The sequence below is a fragment of the Micromys minutus genome, assembly GCF_963924665.1.
Source record: "Micromys minutus genome assembly, chromosome: 1".
In the NCBI taxonomy this organism is placed as follows: Eukaryota; Metazoa; Chordata; class Mammalia; order Rodentia; family Muridae; genus Micromys; species Micromys minutus.
The window spans coordinates 149,507,532-149,529,209 of NC_137969.1; the positions used below are offsets into that span (position 1 = coordinate 149,507,532).

At 37.8% G+C, this 21,678-nt stretch overlaps 1 protein-coding gene across 2 annotated transcripts in view; it reads left to right on the forward strand.

The window, feature by feature from the left end:
• Positions 1-21,678, forward strand: part of LCLAT1 (lysocardiolipin acyltransferase 1) — a 127,599-nt gene that overhangs the window by 28,974 nt on the left and 76,947 nt on the right. For both annotated transcript variants that reach the window (XM_080922981.1, XM_080922982.1), the window contains exon 2: positions 21,164-21,332. In XM_080922981.1, coding sequence (XP_080779107.1) covers positions 21,168-21,332 — 165 coding nt within the window. In that variant the 5' untranslated portion in view covers positions 21,164-21,167. The remainder of the gene's footprint in view (positions 1-21,163; positions 21,333-21,678) is intronic.

Consider the following 21,678-nt stretch of genomic DNA (forward strand, 5'->3'; position numbering starts at 1 on the left):
AGTTCCTACAACACAATTGAAATAAATGTGGTCTGAATTCTGTGGCCTATGAACTGGGAATAAAATGTTGATGATGGATAAAAAAATAGGCATAAGCCAGTCACAGAAGTGGTTGACAGAAAAGACGGGGTAGGAGGTGTCTCTCAGTCTGGAAGAGTTAACACACAGGTTGGGGTGACATGAGATAGGTTATAGACCATAGTTCCTTGCTTTGTCCATGGTGGTTGAAGACAGTGTTGTTACTGTTGTTCTCAGGTATATTTGAGATGGTTGACTCGTAGGTTGATACAAAACCTCCATCACTAGCATGCCTTACAGTTCCAGTGGCAAAATGCTGACTCAGAAATGGGATGCTTTGGAATGTGGTTGCTCATGAGCAAGGTTTGCCTTTCCACATTTAGTTTTTCATTTTCAAGTCACATTTTTATTTGACAGTAAAGTAGGCAAGTATTTGTAAAGAAGACCTATCATGAAAATATTCATTAGTCTTGCTGTCTTCTGCAAGTTAGATACAAATTTTATTTGAAAATCTTTTAATTAAGTAACTGTAGTGGCCATAAACCATAATCTTATTTTGCATATTATTTGTACCTAAGATTTTGTTTTGTATTACATAAAAATTAACATTTTTAAAAATTTGGATAGATTTTCTGACTTGATTGCCTAGAGCCTTGTGGGCTCTAGTTAGGTTTTATAATTTCTCTGCTTCTTCACAGTCCTTGTTCCATTTCTGGATCTTGAGTTTCTTCCAAAAAAATGTTAATAATGACACCTTTAATATAATTAAATCCAGAAAGCCATAAAAAAGGCACAGGTACTAGAAATACACTTTGCTGTGTTTGTCCTGTGGAATACTGTAAACCCATGTAGAAGATGATACTTTTTCTGTTTTCTTACATGGATGAGTCATGTAAATATGAGGAATAAAAGAAGCCAAGTACAGAAGAATATGCACTTTCTAATATCTAATATTTCTAAATAAAGCTAAAAATAGTTAAGACTAATGATGGTCCTAGAAGTTAGAATCATATCTGCCATTTAGGGTGGTTAATTGGGAAGGAATTGCTGGAAGGAGACTCCAGGGTTCAAGGCAGTGCTTTATCTTAATCTGGTGTATTTACCTTGTAAACTTTCATCAGATGACATATGTAGGGCTTATAAGCTTTCAGAAGGTAGTTTAGCCTTAAGTAATTTTATCAGCATGTATTAATTATGCAGAATAATTTTATTACAACAGTTTCATGTCTGTTATATTTTGATCATATTCATCCCCATTACTCCTCTTACTCCCGCCCACTCTGCTGATTCCCCATCTCTTCCTATTTCTGTCTCATGTCCTTTCTGACCACAGAAGTTCACGAGGGTATTTAAAGGATCATATGTGAGAGAGTATTTTTTTCCTCCTCCCAGCAGCCCTAAGTACCTAGAAATCCCCAAATGGGTGTGGCCCTTTGTGAACCATTGCTGCCATGACAGAATGTCAACAAGCCCAGTCTTGTACAGACCTTGTGCAGGTGATCATGGCTGCTGTGACCCTGAGTGCCATGGCTGTGTTGTGTGTGAAAGACAGCAGTGCACAGCACTCTAACTACCCTCTAACCCTTCCTGTCTTTTTCATGATATCCTCTGAGTATTGGATGAAGTTGATCTATTTATGGCTGTGCAGTCAACAGTCCTACCATCACTTATTCTAGGGACTTTGACCAATTTTTGCATCTCTGTAGTCACTGTTAACCACAGAAAGGAACTCCTCTGACCAAAGCTGACAGCTGGCACTAAAGTGACTGCAGGTTATGTCTTTGAGCTCTCTTTGGTGTTAAAAGGCTAAAATGTATACCAACACCACACCACACACACACACACACACACACACACACACACACACACACACACACACACACACACACACACCATGGGGGAGGGAGAGGTAAACTAGGTTCTAATCTCCATTACATCACTAAAAATCTATGGGGTAATTTTTCTCTCTGGTCATTTTGATTTTTTGACTGCAAGAATCAGAACATGGGACTAACCAAAGAGTTACTTGTATACAGGTATACAAAATGATAATACATTGTTTTGTGAACACTTTCTGGTCTTTATCCTCTGCTGGCCACATAACCCCTCAGCCTTCTCAACCATATATAAAAGCTTTTAGTTTCTTTTCATTGTTGTTGAGCTTATTTGGAGCTTTCTGAGTCTAAGTCTTCTGAATTGTAATTCCCAAGACTACAATACATAAAGTCCTGTTGAGTTTGTACACTCTGCATCTAAATTGATTGATAGCCTCACAACCATAAGAACTAAAGGGAAATCCAGTGAATCCCTTAGAACTTGTAAATGGTGCAGCCGAATTTGCATTTGTCTCCAGGATGATGAAAGGACTGGATGTGTCCATTGATCCAAGAAGGGACGTCAGCAGTGGCATGAGCAAGAGACGAGTATTTCGACAAAAGTGGCAGCAATAATGAAATGATAGACTAGATTGGAGATAAAACTACCATGGCCTATGCTGCCTTTAGCAAATTTAGAGAATAAGGGAGAGAGAAGAATAACTGTGACTTGTGAGCATCTGGGTAAGTGCTATTCTCTTTATTGAAATGGAGAAAGATTGTGAGCAGTGAAACATGTATGAGAAGGGTGATAGTGCCTTGGTTTTAGATATGGTGTGTGGGGCAGAACTATTAGACATGCACTGTGTACTGTCCAAGCATCCAGTCAGCAAGTGTGGCACTCAGGAGAGGACGGCATTGGGTATCTCTAGTGAAAGATCACCGTAAAGTCACCATGGAGAAAGAACAGAGCGAGAGAGGAAACAGCCAGTATTTTAGGAATAGAATACCTCAGAGTTTGGAGGCCTGATGGTAGGGGAAGAACCTCTCTAGCTGGTAGAAACACTGAGGTAGGGGTATCATAAAAGATGAGCAATCTTGAAGAAGGAATAAGTATGTATAGGATGATCCTAAGAGGTAGATAAAAATGAGAGAGAATTGCCTATTGGATACAGCATCACGGAGGTACCCTGGTTATATGAAGGTAGATTTGATGTGATGGCGGATGGAACAGCTAATTGTGGCTGACTGGAGAGGAAGTGGGAGTAAGAAGCAGAGGCTGTGTGGTCCATAGACTTTCTCTGGACAGTCAGTTTATATGGATACCTTGATACCTGACTCACATGAAGAAACTTAACATCCCTTTCTGTAGAGTGCATTATCTATATAGGGCTGGAGGAAGTTACCATTGGCCTCTGACCCCTAGGAATCTTTCCTTGGTTAGGAGTCAAGATTCTGAATTTTAGAGGCATTTCCTATTTAAGAATAAAATTGAGTATTCAATATGTGTTAACTTCTGGAATTGGCATTTTAATAAATTAAAGGATGATTTACCTTTTAAGGAAAATAATTACAAGCCTTAAAAATTCTTCAAAGACCATTTCATCTTGAAACATTTAGAAATTCACTTTTTTCTTTTTTCTTCTCCTCCTCCTCCTCCTCCTCTCTTCTTCTTCTTCTTCTTTTCTTTCTTCTTTCTTCTTTCTTTTCTTCTTCTTCTTCTTCTTTCTTCTTCTTCTTTCCTCTTTCTTCTTCTTCTTCTTTTTCTTCTTCTTCTTCTTCTTCTTCTTTTCTTTCTTCTTTCTTCTTCTTCTTCTTCTTCTTCTTCTTCTTCTTCTTCTTCTTCTTCTTCTTCTTCTTTTCTTTCTTCTTTCTTCTTCTTCTTCTTTTCTTTCTTCTTCTTCTTTTCTTTCTTCTTCTTCTTTTCTTTCTTCTTCTTCTTCTTCTTCTTTTCTTTCTTCTTTCTTCTTCTTCTTCTTCTTCTTCTTCTTCTTCTTCTTCTTCTTCTTCTTCTTCTTCTTCTTCTTCTTCTTTCTTCTTTCTTCTTTCTTCTTCTTCTTTCTTCTTCTTCTTCTTCTTCTTCTTCTTCTTCTTCTTCTTCTTCTTCTTCTTCTTCTTCTTCTTCTTCTTCTTCTTTTCTTTCTTCTTTCTTCTTTCTTCTTCTTTCTTCTTCTTCTTCTTCTTTTTTTTTTTTTTTGATAATTACAGTGTTGCAGTAAGACCAACATCTAAATAGGGATTGCATTTGGCAGTTACTAAACTCAGCACTATTTCTGTGGTTTTGATTTTTCCTTTATAAATAGGATTTTAATTGGTATAGTTTAGATTTTTTCCCTGTCTGTTATAATTAGCAATGGCCTCAAGTTAACCCTAAATAATATGTGTAATAAATCTATTAACACTTACTAACACTTAACAAGCACTCCTACTATTTAATGGATGCAAGTAGGATTTGAATTAAAAAATGTTCCATAAGATTGCAGGAAGGGCATATAGTAATTTAAAGATAAGTTGACATAGCGACAATTTGTACTCGTGAATAAAAGTCACATATTTTAGAATCATATGGTCTAACACCACTGCAGCTCACTTACGTACAGAACATACTGCAGAATAAGACTGTTGCCGGAAGGAAGTATTGCCATGGGGCAACATCTAAAGTGTGGTATGTCTGCCATGGTAGGCTCAATGCATTGACCAACATGGAGGGGTTTTTTTTTTTGTTGTTGTTTTGTTTTGTTTTTTTACAACAGTATAAAGACAACCATTAATTTAGGACTGTAGCTAAAATGTATCACACCTAGGTTAAAATCTCAGCATTTTGGCTTTACAACATTAGCAACAAGAACAGTTTGAGAAGTTGAAATGGCTAAGAACAGCCAACCTAGAAGACATAACTAAATGAACTCTGGTGTCCAGATGGCCCCTGACACAGAAGTATAACGCTGGATAATAGCCAGCCTCTACTCATTTTAGTGCATTGTAACACCCATGCATGTCTTGGGTTTAGGGAATGGTAGTCCCCATTTTTGGGACTGATCTTCTCAGTCCCTCACAGGAATGCACAGAGGCTAATCTAAGGTAGATAATCCAATACACAGTTAGCCTACTCATGATAATCTGGATGTGTACATCAAATTGGAAGATTTCCTTCACTGTAATGAAGGTGGAGATGGGCCATGTAAATAGAAGCTTATTTTTGTTCCCAGTTCTGAAGCTTCAAGGTCAGGACTAGGCCACTTGTTTTGGCCTTTGGCAATGTCTTGGTAGTAGCATATGGTGAAACAAACTGCTTATAATTTGAAACAGAAACACAATGAGGCTTTTTTCTTCTTTCTATAGGCAATAAAGCATATAAGGAGAACTATTGAATACTGAATTAGGATTAAGAGACCTAAACTTAATTCTCTAATTGCCACTAAATATTACAGCAAATTAGAGCAATATTTTTTCTTTTTAGGATCTTTGCTTACTGGGTATAAGATGAGAAAGAGTTTTGTGTTGGCTGTTTGCTTGTAGGATTATCATCTGATATCCAAATGAAAAATATGCTTCAGGCCAGTTCTTTCCCTTTCCAATGTCACATCCTAGGAAAATTAGTCACTTGCCCTGTGCTTACATCTCATTTTTGTCCAAGTATAGATTGCATGCCTCTTTTATTGTATGCTTCATGTGAATTTTTAAGTGATTTTTTAAAAACTCAAATCCATTTTCTAAGTTCAGAGATTTGTTCACATTTATCAATCAATTTAATGGGCTAAAGATCCTACAGGGATTTCCCAAAGAGGGATTCTAGAAACATTCTAAATATGGACAGCATTGTTGGAGTATGGCTGCGGCCTTCCCAAACTCTTCTCATTTGAGGGTCTATGCCTCATTTAGAAAGAGTTCCGGTTTGTACCCTCTGGGGGTGGGGTTCAAGTTTGTTCGCTCTGTTCTATGGTCCTAGTTTGGAGATACTCACTTCAAATTTTTAGCATCCTCTTACTATTATATAATAGTAGCTTTGGCATTAACTGATTTACTGTAATTTTGAGATAATAGCATAGGAAGAATATAGCTGTTGAGAAATGTGTTATTCAGAATAAAATCTCTTGAGGCAGGTTTAATTTCTTGTCCAAAACTAAAGTTTGGCTATATGTACTGTAAATCTAAGATGCAAAATTTTAATATGACTAAAATTGGTATGATCAGTGTATATCCCATGCACACTTGTGTGAGAGCATAGCAGGAACCTTTAGTCAGTGTGTACACAGTGGCTGTCTATACTTCTGTGAGAATAGAACAGTAATTTATTTGCCAGACATTTAAAAAAATAAAACTTGAACTATTTATCAAATTAAGCAAAGTTTTTCCAGAACCTGATTAATTATCTAACCTTTAACAGACTGATAGCGGTGGTGGATTTAGATAGTCGTTCCTTTCAACATGGTGTGATCTTTTTTCACATGCAAGTACTTGAACTGTTTGCATGGCAAGATAAGATATGATAGGAGATAAGCACTACCTGGAAGCCACTCACCGCAGAAATCACCAGCAGATGTTTTCCATGCACCTTCGATCGATCTTAGCAGCTTGTTGAAGCCATTCACTAAGTTTGAGCAAGTGGAATTAGTACTGTTGATTCCCAGGCTGTGGGTGTTTTGTACTATTAAGGTGTACTGTGCAGTGCCCTGCTTCCTGGCACTGGAGTATGTAGGGAAAAGATGGAAGACTGACTTTAAAGAGCCATGGTTTTATTAGAGGGTACAAATTAGCCTTTTATTTTTAATTAGCTCATATTTCTATTAGTTGTTAATACTTATAAGTGTTCAGATTTAATATTAGATTTCTCACATTCATTGTTGAGTAACACTTGAATTTTCTTAGATCACTTCAGTTCTTTACTCACTTCTCCCCATCCTTTTTTTTTTTTTTTGTCCCCTCTCTGGGGCTCATCTCTGTAGCTAAGGCTGGCTTTAGGTTTGAGGCATCTTCTGTCTGAGCCTCTCAAATTCTGGGAGCCAGCATTTTCCATTTTTATTCTGTTTGTAATGGTAACTAAATAGTACTTCTAAGCTCCCCGGTGTTGAGATTAGAGTTTTGAGCCTTCACAGTTTAATTTACTTTGCTCTCCAACTTCTTTTTGGGGTTTAATATAGTTTCCTTGCACATCATATGGTTATACAATCAAAAATGTTTCAGTTATTGAGCATATACTTTCTAATTTTTATCTTAATGTTTTACTAACATTAATTGTCCATGATAACTGGTTTAATTATGGCATTTTATGAACATATGTAATGTGTTTACATAATGTTCACCCCCTTCATTTTTTCTTGTCCCCCCCATTCTTGTCAGTCCCCTTCTTCCAACTTGCCCTCTTTCATAGCTTGAGTGTGCATGTGACTCAGTGGGTCTCAATGTGGAAACTTACAGGATTTTGGTGGGACTTTGCTTATAGGAATGTGGGCACTTTACCAGTGGCTACCCCAGTGAAGAAAATGTCTCTTCCTCCCACATCACCCACCTAAGTCTTGTGGGGGCATAGAGTCACACTAGCCCCTTCCCATTCTACTGGAGGATGTTGCCAGGACCAATCTTGAGCAGATCTTTTACTGGGAATCACAGGTGTTGTGCGGTACAAAAGCCTTGCCTTGCCCAGAGGTCAGTGTTCTAGACTTCGAATTCATCCTTCTTCTTTGACAGTTTTCCCTGAGCCTTCAAAAGGACATTATAATGTCCCATACATATGTGTGCTTTTGTCTCTGTACTTTGACTAGTTATGAGTCTTTGACATCACCACTGCCCACTACACAAAAGGACACTTTTGACTACAGCTGACTGCAGCACTGTAGGCACAAACATTGTTACCCAAGAGACAGTCTGACATCTTGTGGACTAAGAATTTGATTATAGATAGTTTCTACTGGCTGGTAAGCTGCTCTGCCCACCTCAGGGAACTCATGCTATTTCCTGTCTGACTCTAGGAAAATTCTAATAGCATACACTGGTACATTGGTGGGTAGATAGACTGAAGATGAAATTAAGTCCTTCTTGCTCATGGGATGAAGACCCGAGTTGTTTTGTAGTCAGGAAAGGCCATTACTTTAGTCACAGACTTAAATGATATTTTAACATATTTTTAGTATAAAATTAAGATGTACCGATTTTATTTCAGTGTCCTAAGAGTACACATTAAAGCAATAGAGAATTGAATAATGTGCTAGCATTTTTACCAAGTTATGAACTTGTATTTTTTTTTCACTTTGCTATAGACACGTAGAACTTTGGCACGTTTTAGAAAACTATACACCTAAGCAGCCTCACTCTCACTGCTTTGGAGACAATGTCCAGACACACCTCTGTTCTTGTGGAATGCTGTTGCTTCATGGTGTCTTGTGTCTGTCTGATGCTCCCTTCCCTGCACCCTTTGCCTCTCCTCTACAGTTCATTTTTCTGAATTCTCTTTGTAAAGATGCTACCAGCTCTCTACTGGAGGTTCTTCTTCCCTCTTTCTGAGAGTGGAGCTTGCTTCCCTTTGGACTCTGTTCTAGACAGTGGGATGTGATTAGAAATGATAGACCTGGTTCCTTCACGTCCTTAAGCTTTGTGCAGGATGAACATGAACCAGGACATGCAGAGCCTAGTGCAAGTAGCCTAGAGCCCTGAGTGGGTCTGTGGGAAGGGAAGGTTGCCCATCCACCTGAGGTCTCTCTCCTGTAACTGTTGTATATCATGCTGGATAGTTTTAATTGTCAGCTCGAGGATCACCCTCAAAGAGTCTCAGTGAGGGATTGTCTGGATTGGGTTAGCCTGTGGGCATGTCTGTGAGAGGTGTTTTAGAAAATAGTTTCTAGATTGTTGCTTATTGGTGTCATGGGGTTTGACAGTAGTTTAATCTTACAGTAGTATATATATTTACTATACATTCAATATACATTGAATTCTACCTTTGACATGACCTTAGGTAATGAAAGGTAGAGAAAAAACTTAGATATCTATTTAAATGCTAGACTTTACCTTTGACGTCACTTCTGTTAAATATCTGAAGGATTTTTTGCAAATATTTTTTGTTGTAAAAATAAAGTAAAATGCATATATTTGTGGAAGTTTCAGATTTAGTAACTTTTTTTAGACTTAATAGTTTCACTGAAGTACATTGGTTTCATTTGTTTTTGTTGATTTTAGAGTGTATTTTGTTTTGAGTTTTGTTTGATACAGTCTTTCTTCATAGTACTATGTGTCAGTTTCTCTTGCCTCTGTCTCCTAAGTGCTGGGCTTACAGGTGTTGCCCTACATCTCTCCCTGGCTGTATCTTTATTAAGTAATACTCAATTCATTGGTTAAACCTTCATTTAAACTAGGCTTTGCTTTAAACAGTTTTTCTTCCCTCCCCGTCCTCCCCCACCCCCATGGGTTGTTAACATCATCTTTACAGGCCCATTTCTTTTCATTTTAAGAAGTGGTGTGTGTGTGTGTGTGTGTGTGTGTGTGTGTGTGTGTGTGTGTGTGTGTGTGTGTGTGTGTGTTATGCACATATAAGTGCAATGCCCTTGGAGACCAGAAGGAAACAGATCAGAAAACTCTGGGTTCAGGCAGTTAGAAGTGCTGTTCCACATGGCTGGCAGGAACTGTACTTCAGTCTTCTGACAGAGTAATTATAATCACTGTACTACTGTCTTTCCAGCCCCTGCCCTCTCCCTGGTTCCGTTTATGATGAGATTCTCTTTATCTGCACTATGGATCCCTCATCTCATAATCTGGAATTCTTGTTACACAAACATGAAATTCTGTGTTGGAAAGAACACAGGCTTTTGAGTTAAACGCACGTGGGTTTAAATTTTGGCTGCTTTCTGCTGATTATGCTGTCTAGGCATTTAAGTCTTTTTTTTTTTTTTTTCCTTTTTGAGTTTATGTTCAGCTACAAAAGGGAGTGCTTTACCCATCTTAGAGAGTTGTGAGATTTGTGAAGCAAACTATAAAATAGTTTTTATGACAACTCTGTTTTGACTTCTAATGATTTCCAAAAAGACTTTTTTTTTTTTTTTTAAAGATTTATTTGTTGATTATGTATACGAGTACGCTGTAGCTGTTTTCAGACACACCAGAAGAGGGCATCAGGTCTCATTACTGATGGTTGTGAGCCACCATGTGGTTGCTGGGAATTGAACTCAGGACCTCTGGAAGAGCAGTCAGTGCTGTTAACCGCTGAATCATCTCTCCAGCCCCGAAAAGACTTATTTTTAAACCCTTGGTTAAAAATAGAGCCAAGTAGTTTAGAAATCAGATTGAGGAAGAGGGCTTGCTTTATTCTATGGGCATTTTTCTATTGCCAAAATTTTAGGCTGGTGACTTGAAGTGAAAATTGAACAAGTAAACAAACTGCCAGGCAGTCTGAGAAATTCTCATAGCTTCAGTGAGTCTCAACCTCTAATTCAGAAGCATCAGAGCTTGGCCTGCTTTTCAGGTGGTACACCCTAACACCCTGGAGAGGAGAGCAGAGGCCCATGTGCAGATGAGTAGGCTATAGGGAAGAGAAACGCTGGGCTAGAGCTACTATATGTTTGTTCACATGAGCTTTCATGGGACTTTTAAATAACGTATTCTAATGCCTCTTTGGGCAAATGAGTTTCCATGTGTCTCATGATACTTTAGTTATTGTCCTGTATTGCTCTGAAAACTACTGCCTTTCCCACTGATTAGCCAAGTTATACTTATGACAAGTACTTTTAAAGATACTATGAATATTATTTCTTTCCCTGCAGATCTGAGGATTTTTGTTACCAAATGCCTATTTTTACAGGCCTTCTCATTACTGTCTTCTTTTGTGCTTTTATTTGCTAATGGTAGGAACATGTTGCATGAGACACTGGGAAGTGCGTGGCAGAGCTCCTGGTCATCCTCATCTGCTCCTTGTTTGCATTTGTGCTAGTATAAGGAAAAGGGGTCACGGAATGTCATATTTAATAGCAAAGCAGACCTTCCAGATATTAACCCTGTTATTATTTGTACAAAATGTAGTTTGTACATGAACTGAAATCTAGCCACTGCTTTTTTCAGAATAAGTTATAAAACATTTTTATAACATTTGAAGAGAATTTTGTGGTTGATAAAATTCAATCTGATATGCTTTGAATAAAAGTGCTATAATTCTATTTATATTACAAGGCACTGTATAATAATTGTGGCATCCAAAGTGGTTTTGAAACAGAGCCTAATACAAGTATACTAACAATATCACCACATGATCTGTGTGTGAAGAGTGGGATGTATACTAACAATACCATCACATGATCTATACTAACAATACCATCACGTGATCTGTGTGTGCGGAGTGGGTCTTGTACTTCTACCTTTTCTTTAATATTTTATCGGGTTTTTTAAATTTCCCAATTTAAAAATTGTTTTCTAGGAAAGAAAATGCCTATGATGTCTTTGGTTCCACTTGTACCAGCACTTGGAAAACTTGTTCCATTAGTGGAAACTATGTGGCGTGGCTTCTATACTGCAGGGTCCCTCAGGTCCTAAGGTAGTCTCTATATTTGCTTCCCCAGAAGGCCTTCTGAGGCAGCTGGTGACTGTTCTCTAATGAGTATTCTTTGTATCTTTCTAAGTTACAAATCCCTTCCTGATAAAAGTAAGGGATTTTCTTTTGAGGAAAGAATACATATATGTGGCTCCAACATGTACATGGCTCTACATGGTTCAGCATACAACTCTAGGTGTCAAGTCCTTGACTATAGCCAGGGTATATTATTCGGCCATGAGACTAGATTGTAAGAAAGGCACTGATTTGACTATTTTCTTGTTGCTTGTGTTTATTAAAATGAGTAATTGCTTTGTTTTACACGAAACTATGTTTGTTTAATTATAGTAACCAGTAACTTAAATTTTTTTCATTAAGGGTAGTGGTGTGACTGTGGACCATATAAACAATATGATCAGCTTCTTTGAAGAAGTGTACTTTCGTGAGAGAACTATCTTATGTTTTGTCTGCCCTATGAGTTGTTAGGCATCCTGCTGAGCCAGTAAAATCAGAAATTCTGTGTTTGGAATAAAATAAACAAAAAAAAAAAAAAAAAAAAAAAGAGAGAGAGACCGAAGCCTGAATATCAGCCCTTGCATATCTAAAACATAGGACTAATTTTTTTAGCACCAAACTTCAGGTTTCAGACTTTCCATTAATGATTTCTCTTAAAGATATGTATCAATGATAGTTTCTATTCAGATAAAAGAATAAAAGAAACACCGAATTTCGATTTGTTATTATTATATAGAATCATGCTCTTTGTACCATTTGGAAAATAAGCAGTCATTGTCACTATACAGGGACAACTGTTAGAGTAGCATTTGAGTGACTGGTCTTTTTCCTTGTCTACTTTTGGTCTCCTTTTGGTCTCTGGCTTTATTTTGCCTGTTTTTCCCTTCGGGTTACTGAGTACTAAGTATACAAAGTGGTGAAGTGTTTTCGCATGTGCACATGATCTGACGGTATTCATCCATTCTGCTCTTACTGTCCCTTTCCCTGATGCTTCTTGTCTTCCCTGGTTCTCTCCTGCTTTAGCTCCCCTTAGTTCACACACAGATATCTTTATTCTTAGTTTCTGAGGTGAAAGTTCTTTATTATGTCTCAAGATTTCTCTGTCAGGAGTTGTGATCTTTACAGTAGAACTGATTAGAATTATTCCTGTATCTATACCTGTATCTAGATCTATCTATCATTTTGACTTTGTTTTCAGATGTAATTACGTATCACACAGTTATAAAGTTTTGTAAAGTTTGCAGGTTACTCTCTTATAGATTGGAATTGCACAGTCACCATATTTAAATGTAGAATCTTTAAGTTCTTTAAATAAACTTTGAACTCACAGTCACTTTTCTGTTTCCTGAAATTCCTGCCTTAGGAGACCACTAATTTACTCTTTGTCTCTGAAGCTTTGTTTATTCTGGACATTTTATAAAAACAAAACTTTAGTACCTGTGAGTCTTTGACTGACATCTTTTCCTTTAGCATGGTGTTTTGGAGCCAGTCTGCACAGTAGCTGTTTTTTATTTCTTCTGTGGTTCTCGACAGCACTGATAGCGTGATGTAGTGCTTACTAATTGAGTAAGGGATGAACTTTCCTGTCATTTCCACATCCTCACTGTTCTTAACACTGCTTAGGAATTGTGATTGATTTTGTCTGAATCTGTGCTTTCATTTCACTTGCTGCACACTGAGGAGTGGAGTTCCAGGGACATACAGTAACTCTGTGGTTAACATTTTGAGGGCTGTAATAAGCAACTGGAAAATACCAGCTAGGAGGCATCATGGCTACCCTAATCATCCTTTCTGAGATGGTTTCATGTTGGTCATGTTCCACTCAGTGTGGGTGTATGTGGTTTTAACTTTTAGGTCTTAGAGAGATCTTTCTGTAATAACAGGAAATTGTTGAAATATAATTTTTTCTTTTTTCCATTTACACAAAAAAATATCAGCGACATTTCATTTAAAATTTTGATGTCAATAATTCATACTGTTCGAAATAATTTGGAAGCAACAGAATCCAACAGAAATCCAAGAATTCAACAAAGATTCTTTAGGATCTAGGAGTCACCCAGGGTGGTGTAGACCATAAAAGACAGCAGCTTCTCACCTGCCTCTGTCTGTCTTTGTCCTGATGTAACTGGCAGTTCTCCCATTCCCTGGATGTTTAAATCCATGCTCTATTTCTCCCTTCATGAGACACACAGCTAGCTAGTCAAAATGTGCAAAGAAAGCTAGGGGTGTAACTTAGCTGCAGAGAGCACTGCCAGAATGCAAATAGCCAGGGCTCTACCCCAGCAGCCACCACATAGACCAGGGATGGGGCTGCTTGCCAGTATTCACATACTCCAGAGGAGGAAGAAGCACATGGAGCCAGCGTTCAAGATACTGGGTGTCATGTAGACACATAATTTCTTCTCTCTCCAGATGCCAAAGTACAGGTAATGAGTTAAGCACTCAATTTTGACACCCCCCTTGTTGCCCAGGTTTAAGAACTGCCAGAGTGGACATCCCGAAGGCTTCTAGACTGAGTCTGTTGGGTGTTGAAAGTTCTTGCTTTGTTCGAGTAGATGTAGCCTAAGCTTGGCCCCATTCTTAGTCCTGTTGCCTTTTATCAGAATGGGTAAATGTGGTTTGGTTTCTTGTAAGACCTTTCTTTCTAAGGACCATTCTTGTTTATCTGTATTTTTTGTACCTGAGAAAATCATATTTTCTCCTGCTTTAGGAAGAAAGAAGGGACATCGTTTGTTTCTTCCCAGTTACAGTGTCTCTCTCTCCTTTTTTCCCCCAAGCCAGTAAAAGATCTAGAGGAAATTCTAGGCTGTTTTTTCAGCTTCCTCTGCATACCCGTGAGTAGTCAATTGATGTAGAAACATTTTTTGTTTTTGACATATTTTTGTTTAAAGAAGCCTTTGTCCTGATGATTTGCTTATTAAGAGTATATTTTTATCTTCGGAATATTTTGGATGGATTTTTAAAAATAGTTTCCTGATACCATGCTTTAATAAAGGCTCATTTGTGTGACTAGGAAGTAAAGATGAATAACATCACTAATGGTGACATGAGATTGTAATTTATTTCATATTAGTATCTATATCCTGAAATAATTTGAAGTTATAATAAAAGACATGTGTGACAAAGCCATTGAGAATAAGAATGAAAGGCAGCAGAGAAGACAGAGTTAACAATAGCCATGCTCTCTGTTTCTGGAAAGATCATATTCCGTTCAGCTCCATTCTGTTCTTTGACACTAGAAAGTAAACCTAGCTTTTCTTGGGATACAAAGAACTGTTCCATTGTATTGAGGAAGACAGATGTACTTATGTTACTAGGTTCTGAAGAAATAATTAGGTGGGTACTTGTTTTGTGTTTAAAGAAGCTTACGAGTAAACTCTTCAGCACCAGTTACAAGGCAGATATAGATGTGTCCATGAAAATGGGGCTGTGCAAATTATTATGCAACATGGATTTAAGAGAAATTAGTTGGCTCCAAAGTATTTCACTTGTTAGAAAATGGAGATCTAGCAATGCTTGGACAGTGGAGCTCCACAAATTTACACAGGAACACATTGGTAATCTCGGTAAGCAGGCTGTGGTTGTTGACTTTTTCTTTTCCCAGTAAACACTTCTATATGTATGCATATGTCACCATTGGCGTTGATATCCACATTTCCCTCTTATATAGTTGATTTCATTATGTGAGTCAAGATGTACATGTTTTTAAAATAGTTTTGCCTAAAAAGTTATAAGTTTCTCTGATACATTTGTCTCAGCTAACTCTTAAGGATTGTATTTTCTATAAAGTAATTAGGGATGTAGAGTATTCCTAACCATGGATTAATTAGCATGCTTTTGAAATTACTGTAATTAAAATGCTTTAGGTTGTAAAATGCATACAAAAGTAAATGAATTAGGGAGGGAAAGCTCTTTTCTGTGTTTCATTTAAGAGTGGGTGAGATTTATAAAATATTCATGTTATTGCTATTGTAATGTGTATATGAAATATGTGAGGGATGGGTATTGATAGTTTAAAACCACTTGGTGAACATGCATGTAATCATAATCCTTAAGAAATAGAGCATTACCAGTACTTTAGTAGCCTCTTGTTTGCACCACCACAAATATAATCCCTTTATGTGAGTTATCTTTATTTTTATTTAAAAATCACTGCCTACCTACACATCTGTCTGTCTGTCTACTTACCTACCTACGTAGGTGTTTGTTGTTGGTGATTTGTTTTAATTGAGAGGTAAGCGTATTTTGCTATTGCCATCATTAGCTGAAGACTCAGAATCTCAAAGGTGCTGGGGCAGTTGGAAATCTTCGTCATAAATCTTCAATTTTTAGAGAGTTGGCCAGATCCTCCTCTTGAGAAGGTAGTGGACAAGTGTTTGTACATGAGTGAGTTCCAGTAAAGAGACTTGCCAGTCGTGGCACTTGGTGGGACTCCTAAAGTGTTAGCTGTCCAATGGAAACTTACAAATAGAAACATCACACAGCCACATTAAGGTAGCCCCTCCAACAAATACTTGTCCAGTCCCCAACTCTATCCATCTGAGTGAACATCTGCATAGTTAGAATGGCCGTTCTGAAGCTGTGGACCTTCATTTAGGTTTTATACCTTCACCATCAGTTACTTTTGACACAGGTGTCACCACAAAAAAAGAAAACAAGTGATAGTGTTGGAACTGGGGATTAATTTTGTTATCTTTCATGACTCATCATTTCTTAATGCTGCCTCCTCATGGCCTGCTGTCTAAATGTCCCGCTCCTGCACCCTTGCACTGGGTTGCATCTTTCATTCTGAGCATTATCTGCATATGAGGGAGAACATGTACTTTTTCCTTTCTGAGTTTGTTCACCCCTCTTAATTCTGTGTGTTCCAAGTTTATTTCCTGTAATTTAATAACTATTTTTCTTTATAGCTAAATGATATTGTATATGTGCGCCATGTTTTCCTACTCATTGTTGGGTGATGGTCACTTAGCTTGTTTCCATTTTCTTGCTATTTTAAATAAAACAGCAATAAACATGAATGTACAAACATTTCTATGGTAGAAACTTTGTTGCAAGTTTTATTCTAATGAAATAAAAGAAAAAATGTTATCTCATTTAATTTCACTGATCATTAGTGACAATATTTTACAAAAGGTTTTTCATTGGGAATTTTGTAGACTCTAAACTCAGTTTATATTTATATTAATAATAGAATATTCACAACTGTCTAATAAAACATTTTATGGAATGTTTGTATTTAAATAATTTCCTCTCTTTAATACACATGTACACACACACACACACACACACACACACACACACACACACACACACACGCACACACACATGCACACTCGCATACACACAGTTAGTTACTTGCTGTTTTCCTATTCTTTTGAAAATAGATGGGTGTTCCCAAGCTTTCTGCATTAGTAGGGTGGAATGTAGGAAGTGTGACTTTCTTGTTATGAAGACGTTTGTTTTTGTGGTTCTTTATTGAGCACTTGTCCTAGAGAACAAGTAAGTTTCAGTCACTGGCACACCATTATTCCTGTATTACAGACTTGGTCTGTTGCTTACTGTGGCCTTGAATGTGTTCACTGATCCAGATTAGGAACTTGTTAGTATATCCCAGAGTGGACTTGCTTCCTTGTGAATTATGGTGGGAATCTGTAGTGAAGGAAAGCCACCCAACCCACCCCCGCCCATTGTTTCATCTGTAAATATACAGGCTTTAGTTTGAATTGGATGGAAATGTAAGTGTTTGCTTTAGGACACGTGGCATGTCAAGGGATATAGCAAAGTCTTTTTCTTTAAATCCTCAAATTTACGAATCCACGCTAGCATACTACATACAAAGAAGAGGATGTGATGCAGACTAGATTAAAGGTCCTTTGAGAGGAGCTGGCAAGTTGACTGGAGTCATTGTTACTAAGATGACTTATTGTTAACATTTATAGGTGAGTACACAGAGTAATAGTTTTTATTATGATGTTTTAGATCATTATTTGCTTTTACAGCCTTTTAGTATTTAAAATTCAACTTTGATTAGAACAAGGTTACAGATTTCTTCCTTGTGATAGGTGTTTGGGTTGTGTATAAAAAGTGAAGTTGGAGACCACCATGAGCAGGGTCCTTTGGAATTACTCGGAAGGTCTCGAATGTGAACTTTTTCTGATTTGGTGATTTGGTGAGTGGCAGCTGGGATTACATGTCTGCACCACCAAGCTAGGCTAAGTTTTGAGATCTTAAGTAGCTAAGTATCACGAGTGCCATATAAAGTGTCTGGAAATAAAAAGAGGACTGTATTTAAACTAGCCATGGCCTGAGAGTGAATGTGCCTTCAGCCTCTTTACGTTACAGGTGGCATGACCATTTGGTTACTAAATGGTGCAGTGTGTCCTGCCTTGAGGACATCTTTGATAGAGGTATTACTCAGTCCTGTTTTTTTTCCCCCAATTAATCTTAGAGTAATCTATTTTAAAGTTCAAAGAAGGCTCTTAGCAAAGACAGACTGTCCACACTTGTGACACATTTAACTGTTGTCTTAGAATATAAGTCATATTCCTTAGTTGTTTTCGCTCCTTGTGCCAGGATGAAGGTGCTGTTTTTCCCCATCCTGACTTGTGCACAGCTTTCTTCTAGGGCCTATGCTATTGTGGGTTGGTTGGTTGGTTTGTTTGTTTTCTGCATGCCAATACTGTGCACCTTATACCTGTATACTTCAGTAATTTCTAAATATCTATGACTTGTGTTTTAATTTCTACAAACCTGTATGTTTTTCTGCCTGAATGTTCTCTCTGCTCCATCTACCACTTTGTCCAGGAAGATGTCTTCCTGAACACCTTAATTATCCCTGCCCCCAATGATTGGATGCTTCATGATATACCAGTATTACAGCCTGATTTACAGTGAATCACAGGTCATGTCTGTGAACTTCCCTTTGTAGCCAGACTGTGAGGACACTGCATATTGTCAACATACAGCCAAGTCTATGAAGTGAAGTGTAGTTGGTTTCTTTCTAAGGACTTGTAGGTGTCCTAATGGACTCTACTAGCCCTTACCGGGGAGTTCTTCTCACATTGGCACACTCCAAGAATAATGAAAACAACCGACTTAGTGGGAAGACTAAGTGTGCCATGTCTTGGTTCATATACTCTGTTCTGCCTTTTGTTTGGCATAGCAATCACATGAAGCCATACCTTACTTTAAGCATGTGTCAATCACTGCCATGGGTTGGCATCAGAGTCATGCTCATGTTATTAGGTAAGCGAAGCTTGTATCAACTCTCAGAGTGGTTGCATGGGATAATGTTGGCTCACTTGGAGTATGTGGGATATAATTGTCGTACAGGTTGGCAGTCTCATTCCTCCCACCCCTTCTGAGTGGGCAGTGTTCGGTACTGAAGATACGAATCATTAGCAAGCCCTCACCAAAGTTCCTGTGAACTTCTAAAATTCATAATACTTTTAATGTTTTAAAACTTGGTTTATAATTATGTCTTTATAGTGTAAGTCTTTCAAAGTGTGTGCCTAATTAAAACTAATGTAACAATAATTGAAAAAGATGTAGCAGACCGAGTGTGGACATGGACACCAAGATCTCCAGCACCAGTTTCTCAGCTTAGCTATTTACCAGCCGTTTCACCTTGGTCACATCACTTAACATTTTTGTGCTACAGAATCCTGCTGTATAAATGAGGTAATAAAAATACCCACACCGTGCGATTGTTGTGACCAAGTCTATTCAAAACAAATACACAAAACTGTATCAGGTATATTACAAAAGCTTTGAAAAATATTTTGGATTATTATTATTAAAATAATTTGAAGACTAGAATTTACTAAGAACATAGCTTTTATTTCAGCTAGTCATTTAAAAATTTTTTTATTTGCAACCACAGTAACACTACATAGCTTAGGCTGGCAACAAACTTACCCTTTAGCTTTCAAGTCAGGGTTCTTCTCTTCCACATATTAGATTATAGGCAGGTACAACAAAGACTGGATCAGAGTTTAAAATGTCCAGGGCTAGGCAAATAGTCCAGCGACGGAGCTTAGTGCACATGCATCCTGGGTTCAGTGCTGAGAAGGAAAGGAAGCAAACTAGGAGATAGGACTGTCCTACCAGTGTGCACGGTTACCTGCCCGCAAGAAACGGCAGTTTGCTCATCTGCCAGGCTTCCCGTTTGTTGTCCCCTAGCACTCAGGACATCTTCCCTCACCAGCCACAGATCGTTTCCTCTCCTGTGGGTTTTCCTTGTAGGAACGTTCTCTGAAGTAAATGGCCTTTGAACCTAGCATCTTTCACTCAGCACAGTGCATTTGAGACGTCAGGACTCCTGTGTTAGGCACATGTCTTCATTGGTGACTAGTCATTCAGAATCGATACACCCTCAACTGACAGGTTAGTTCTAGTTTTGTGCAAGAATGAGAAGGCGTGCTTATAAAGGAGTATGTAGCACGTTTGTGTAGAGGTAATTTTATTTGTACTAGACAATTGGTGGATTTTCTAGTATATATGCTGAGTGTCGGTGTACAATTTTGTACAGCTGCCAAGCTGTTTTCCAGAGTTCTGAACAATTTTGTGTTTCACCAGAGATGTTCAGATTGCTGCACATCTGTGCCAGCTATTGACATGTCTCTTCAGTATCTGCCTATTCTGCATAAGTGTGTAGCCATTAACCTAATTGACCCCCGTTCCAGGACTCAAATGAAAAGATAGAAAAAAAGCTATGAAATGCAGGCAGAGGACACATATAAGGGAGAAATGAGATCAATAGACAGAGGAGGGTGGGACTTGGGCTTTGCAGGCATAAAGCCCTGAGTTCCATGCCTAGATTTGTGAGACCTTTGCTGACTAGCCCATTGCTGGCACACAGTAGGGATTTCTTTACATAAAAATAAGTAAGTGTTGGAGAAATTTGAGATTAGGTTTGAGCTATAAAATTCCATTGTAGTCGTGTGATAGATCCCTTTATAAGTTTATCTTTCTTTAAATACATGGTTAATGGTTGATACTGGTCTCTGATTATCAGCTGTGTAGTAGGGAGAGGCGGCAGTGTACACAAAGCAGGACTGGATGCTTTGAGTTTCATTAGAAAACTTGTTTTAGCCTCTGTGGGGCTTAGCCTCATTATTAGTCCATGGGATGGTAGCTAGGCCATTTAACAATATTTTTCCTTATAATTACACCACACCAGACATTGGTATGAAGAAGCATGCAAGGAGATTTTAAAGATTAGGATATTGCCCTAGTGGATAACAACGTAAAGTGTAATCAGGAGCAAGTCCAATACTTTGGTAGATGTCTGCATAAAGCCAGTGAAGGGCCTAGACTTACCTAGCTAGCTGTTAAAGAGCCAGTCTAAGAACAGGCGGCCAGAAGTGTGATTTTAGGGTCTGTTGTAAAAATCGAACACTTCCAGATTCTGTTCTGTGAATTTTACTGTATTCTGTGAAAGTGTAGTTGCTTTTATGTGTGCTTACCCATATGAAGCGGCCCTCCAGATCCTCACCATTATTTCTGCATTTAGGTAGAAAACAAAGCCTGGACTAGTAGCCTAGGAAAGAGAAAAGGAAAAAGCCTTTAATGCTAACTTACTATACCAGACAGCATATTTTTCTGGAAAATAGACAACTTATAAACTTTTTTGAGAGTATCAGTTTCTAGTGGCAAATTGTTAGGCTCATAGTCAGGGAATCAGCTGGCATTCATTAATTACTCAGTAACCTTGTCTTTAAAGATTATTGTATACATAGTTGTGATGAAATTGGGGCAGCAAATGCATAGTAATAAAATATGTTCTTTTTGTTTTACCTTTCAGAATCATGGTGTCATGGAAGGGGATCTACTTTATACTCTTCCTGTTTGCGGGAAGTTTTTTGGGAAGTATTTTTATGCTCGGTCCCATTTTACCTTTGATGTTGATAAACCTGTCATTGTATCGGTGGATTAGCAGCCGTCTTGTGGCTATGTGGCTCACACTTCCTGTGGTAAGTTACACACCAAAGAAGGGTCTGTCTGCTTGTACTGAGGTGACGTATCTCTTGAACTTTGTTAGCATTGGAGATCTAGTTTTTAGGCGAAACATAAGTCTTTTATGTTCTATAATAAGCATGCCTGATATAAAAAAGAAGTGAAATAGAAAATAGAAATACAAATCTTCATGTCTTTAAAGCAGACCCTTACAGAAAATAAGAGTTTCTTTCTATGTTCTTCATGCATTTTCTTTTATATTTCACATAATGAAAGGTATAATTTATATAAAATATGAAAAATTTAAAGATTGCAGAATTTTTACATTATTAGAATTTATCCTGCATATCCATTTTGTGTTTT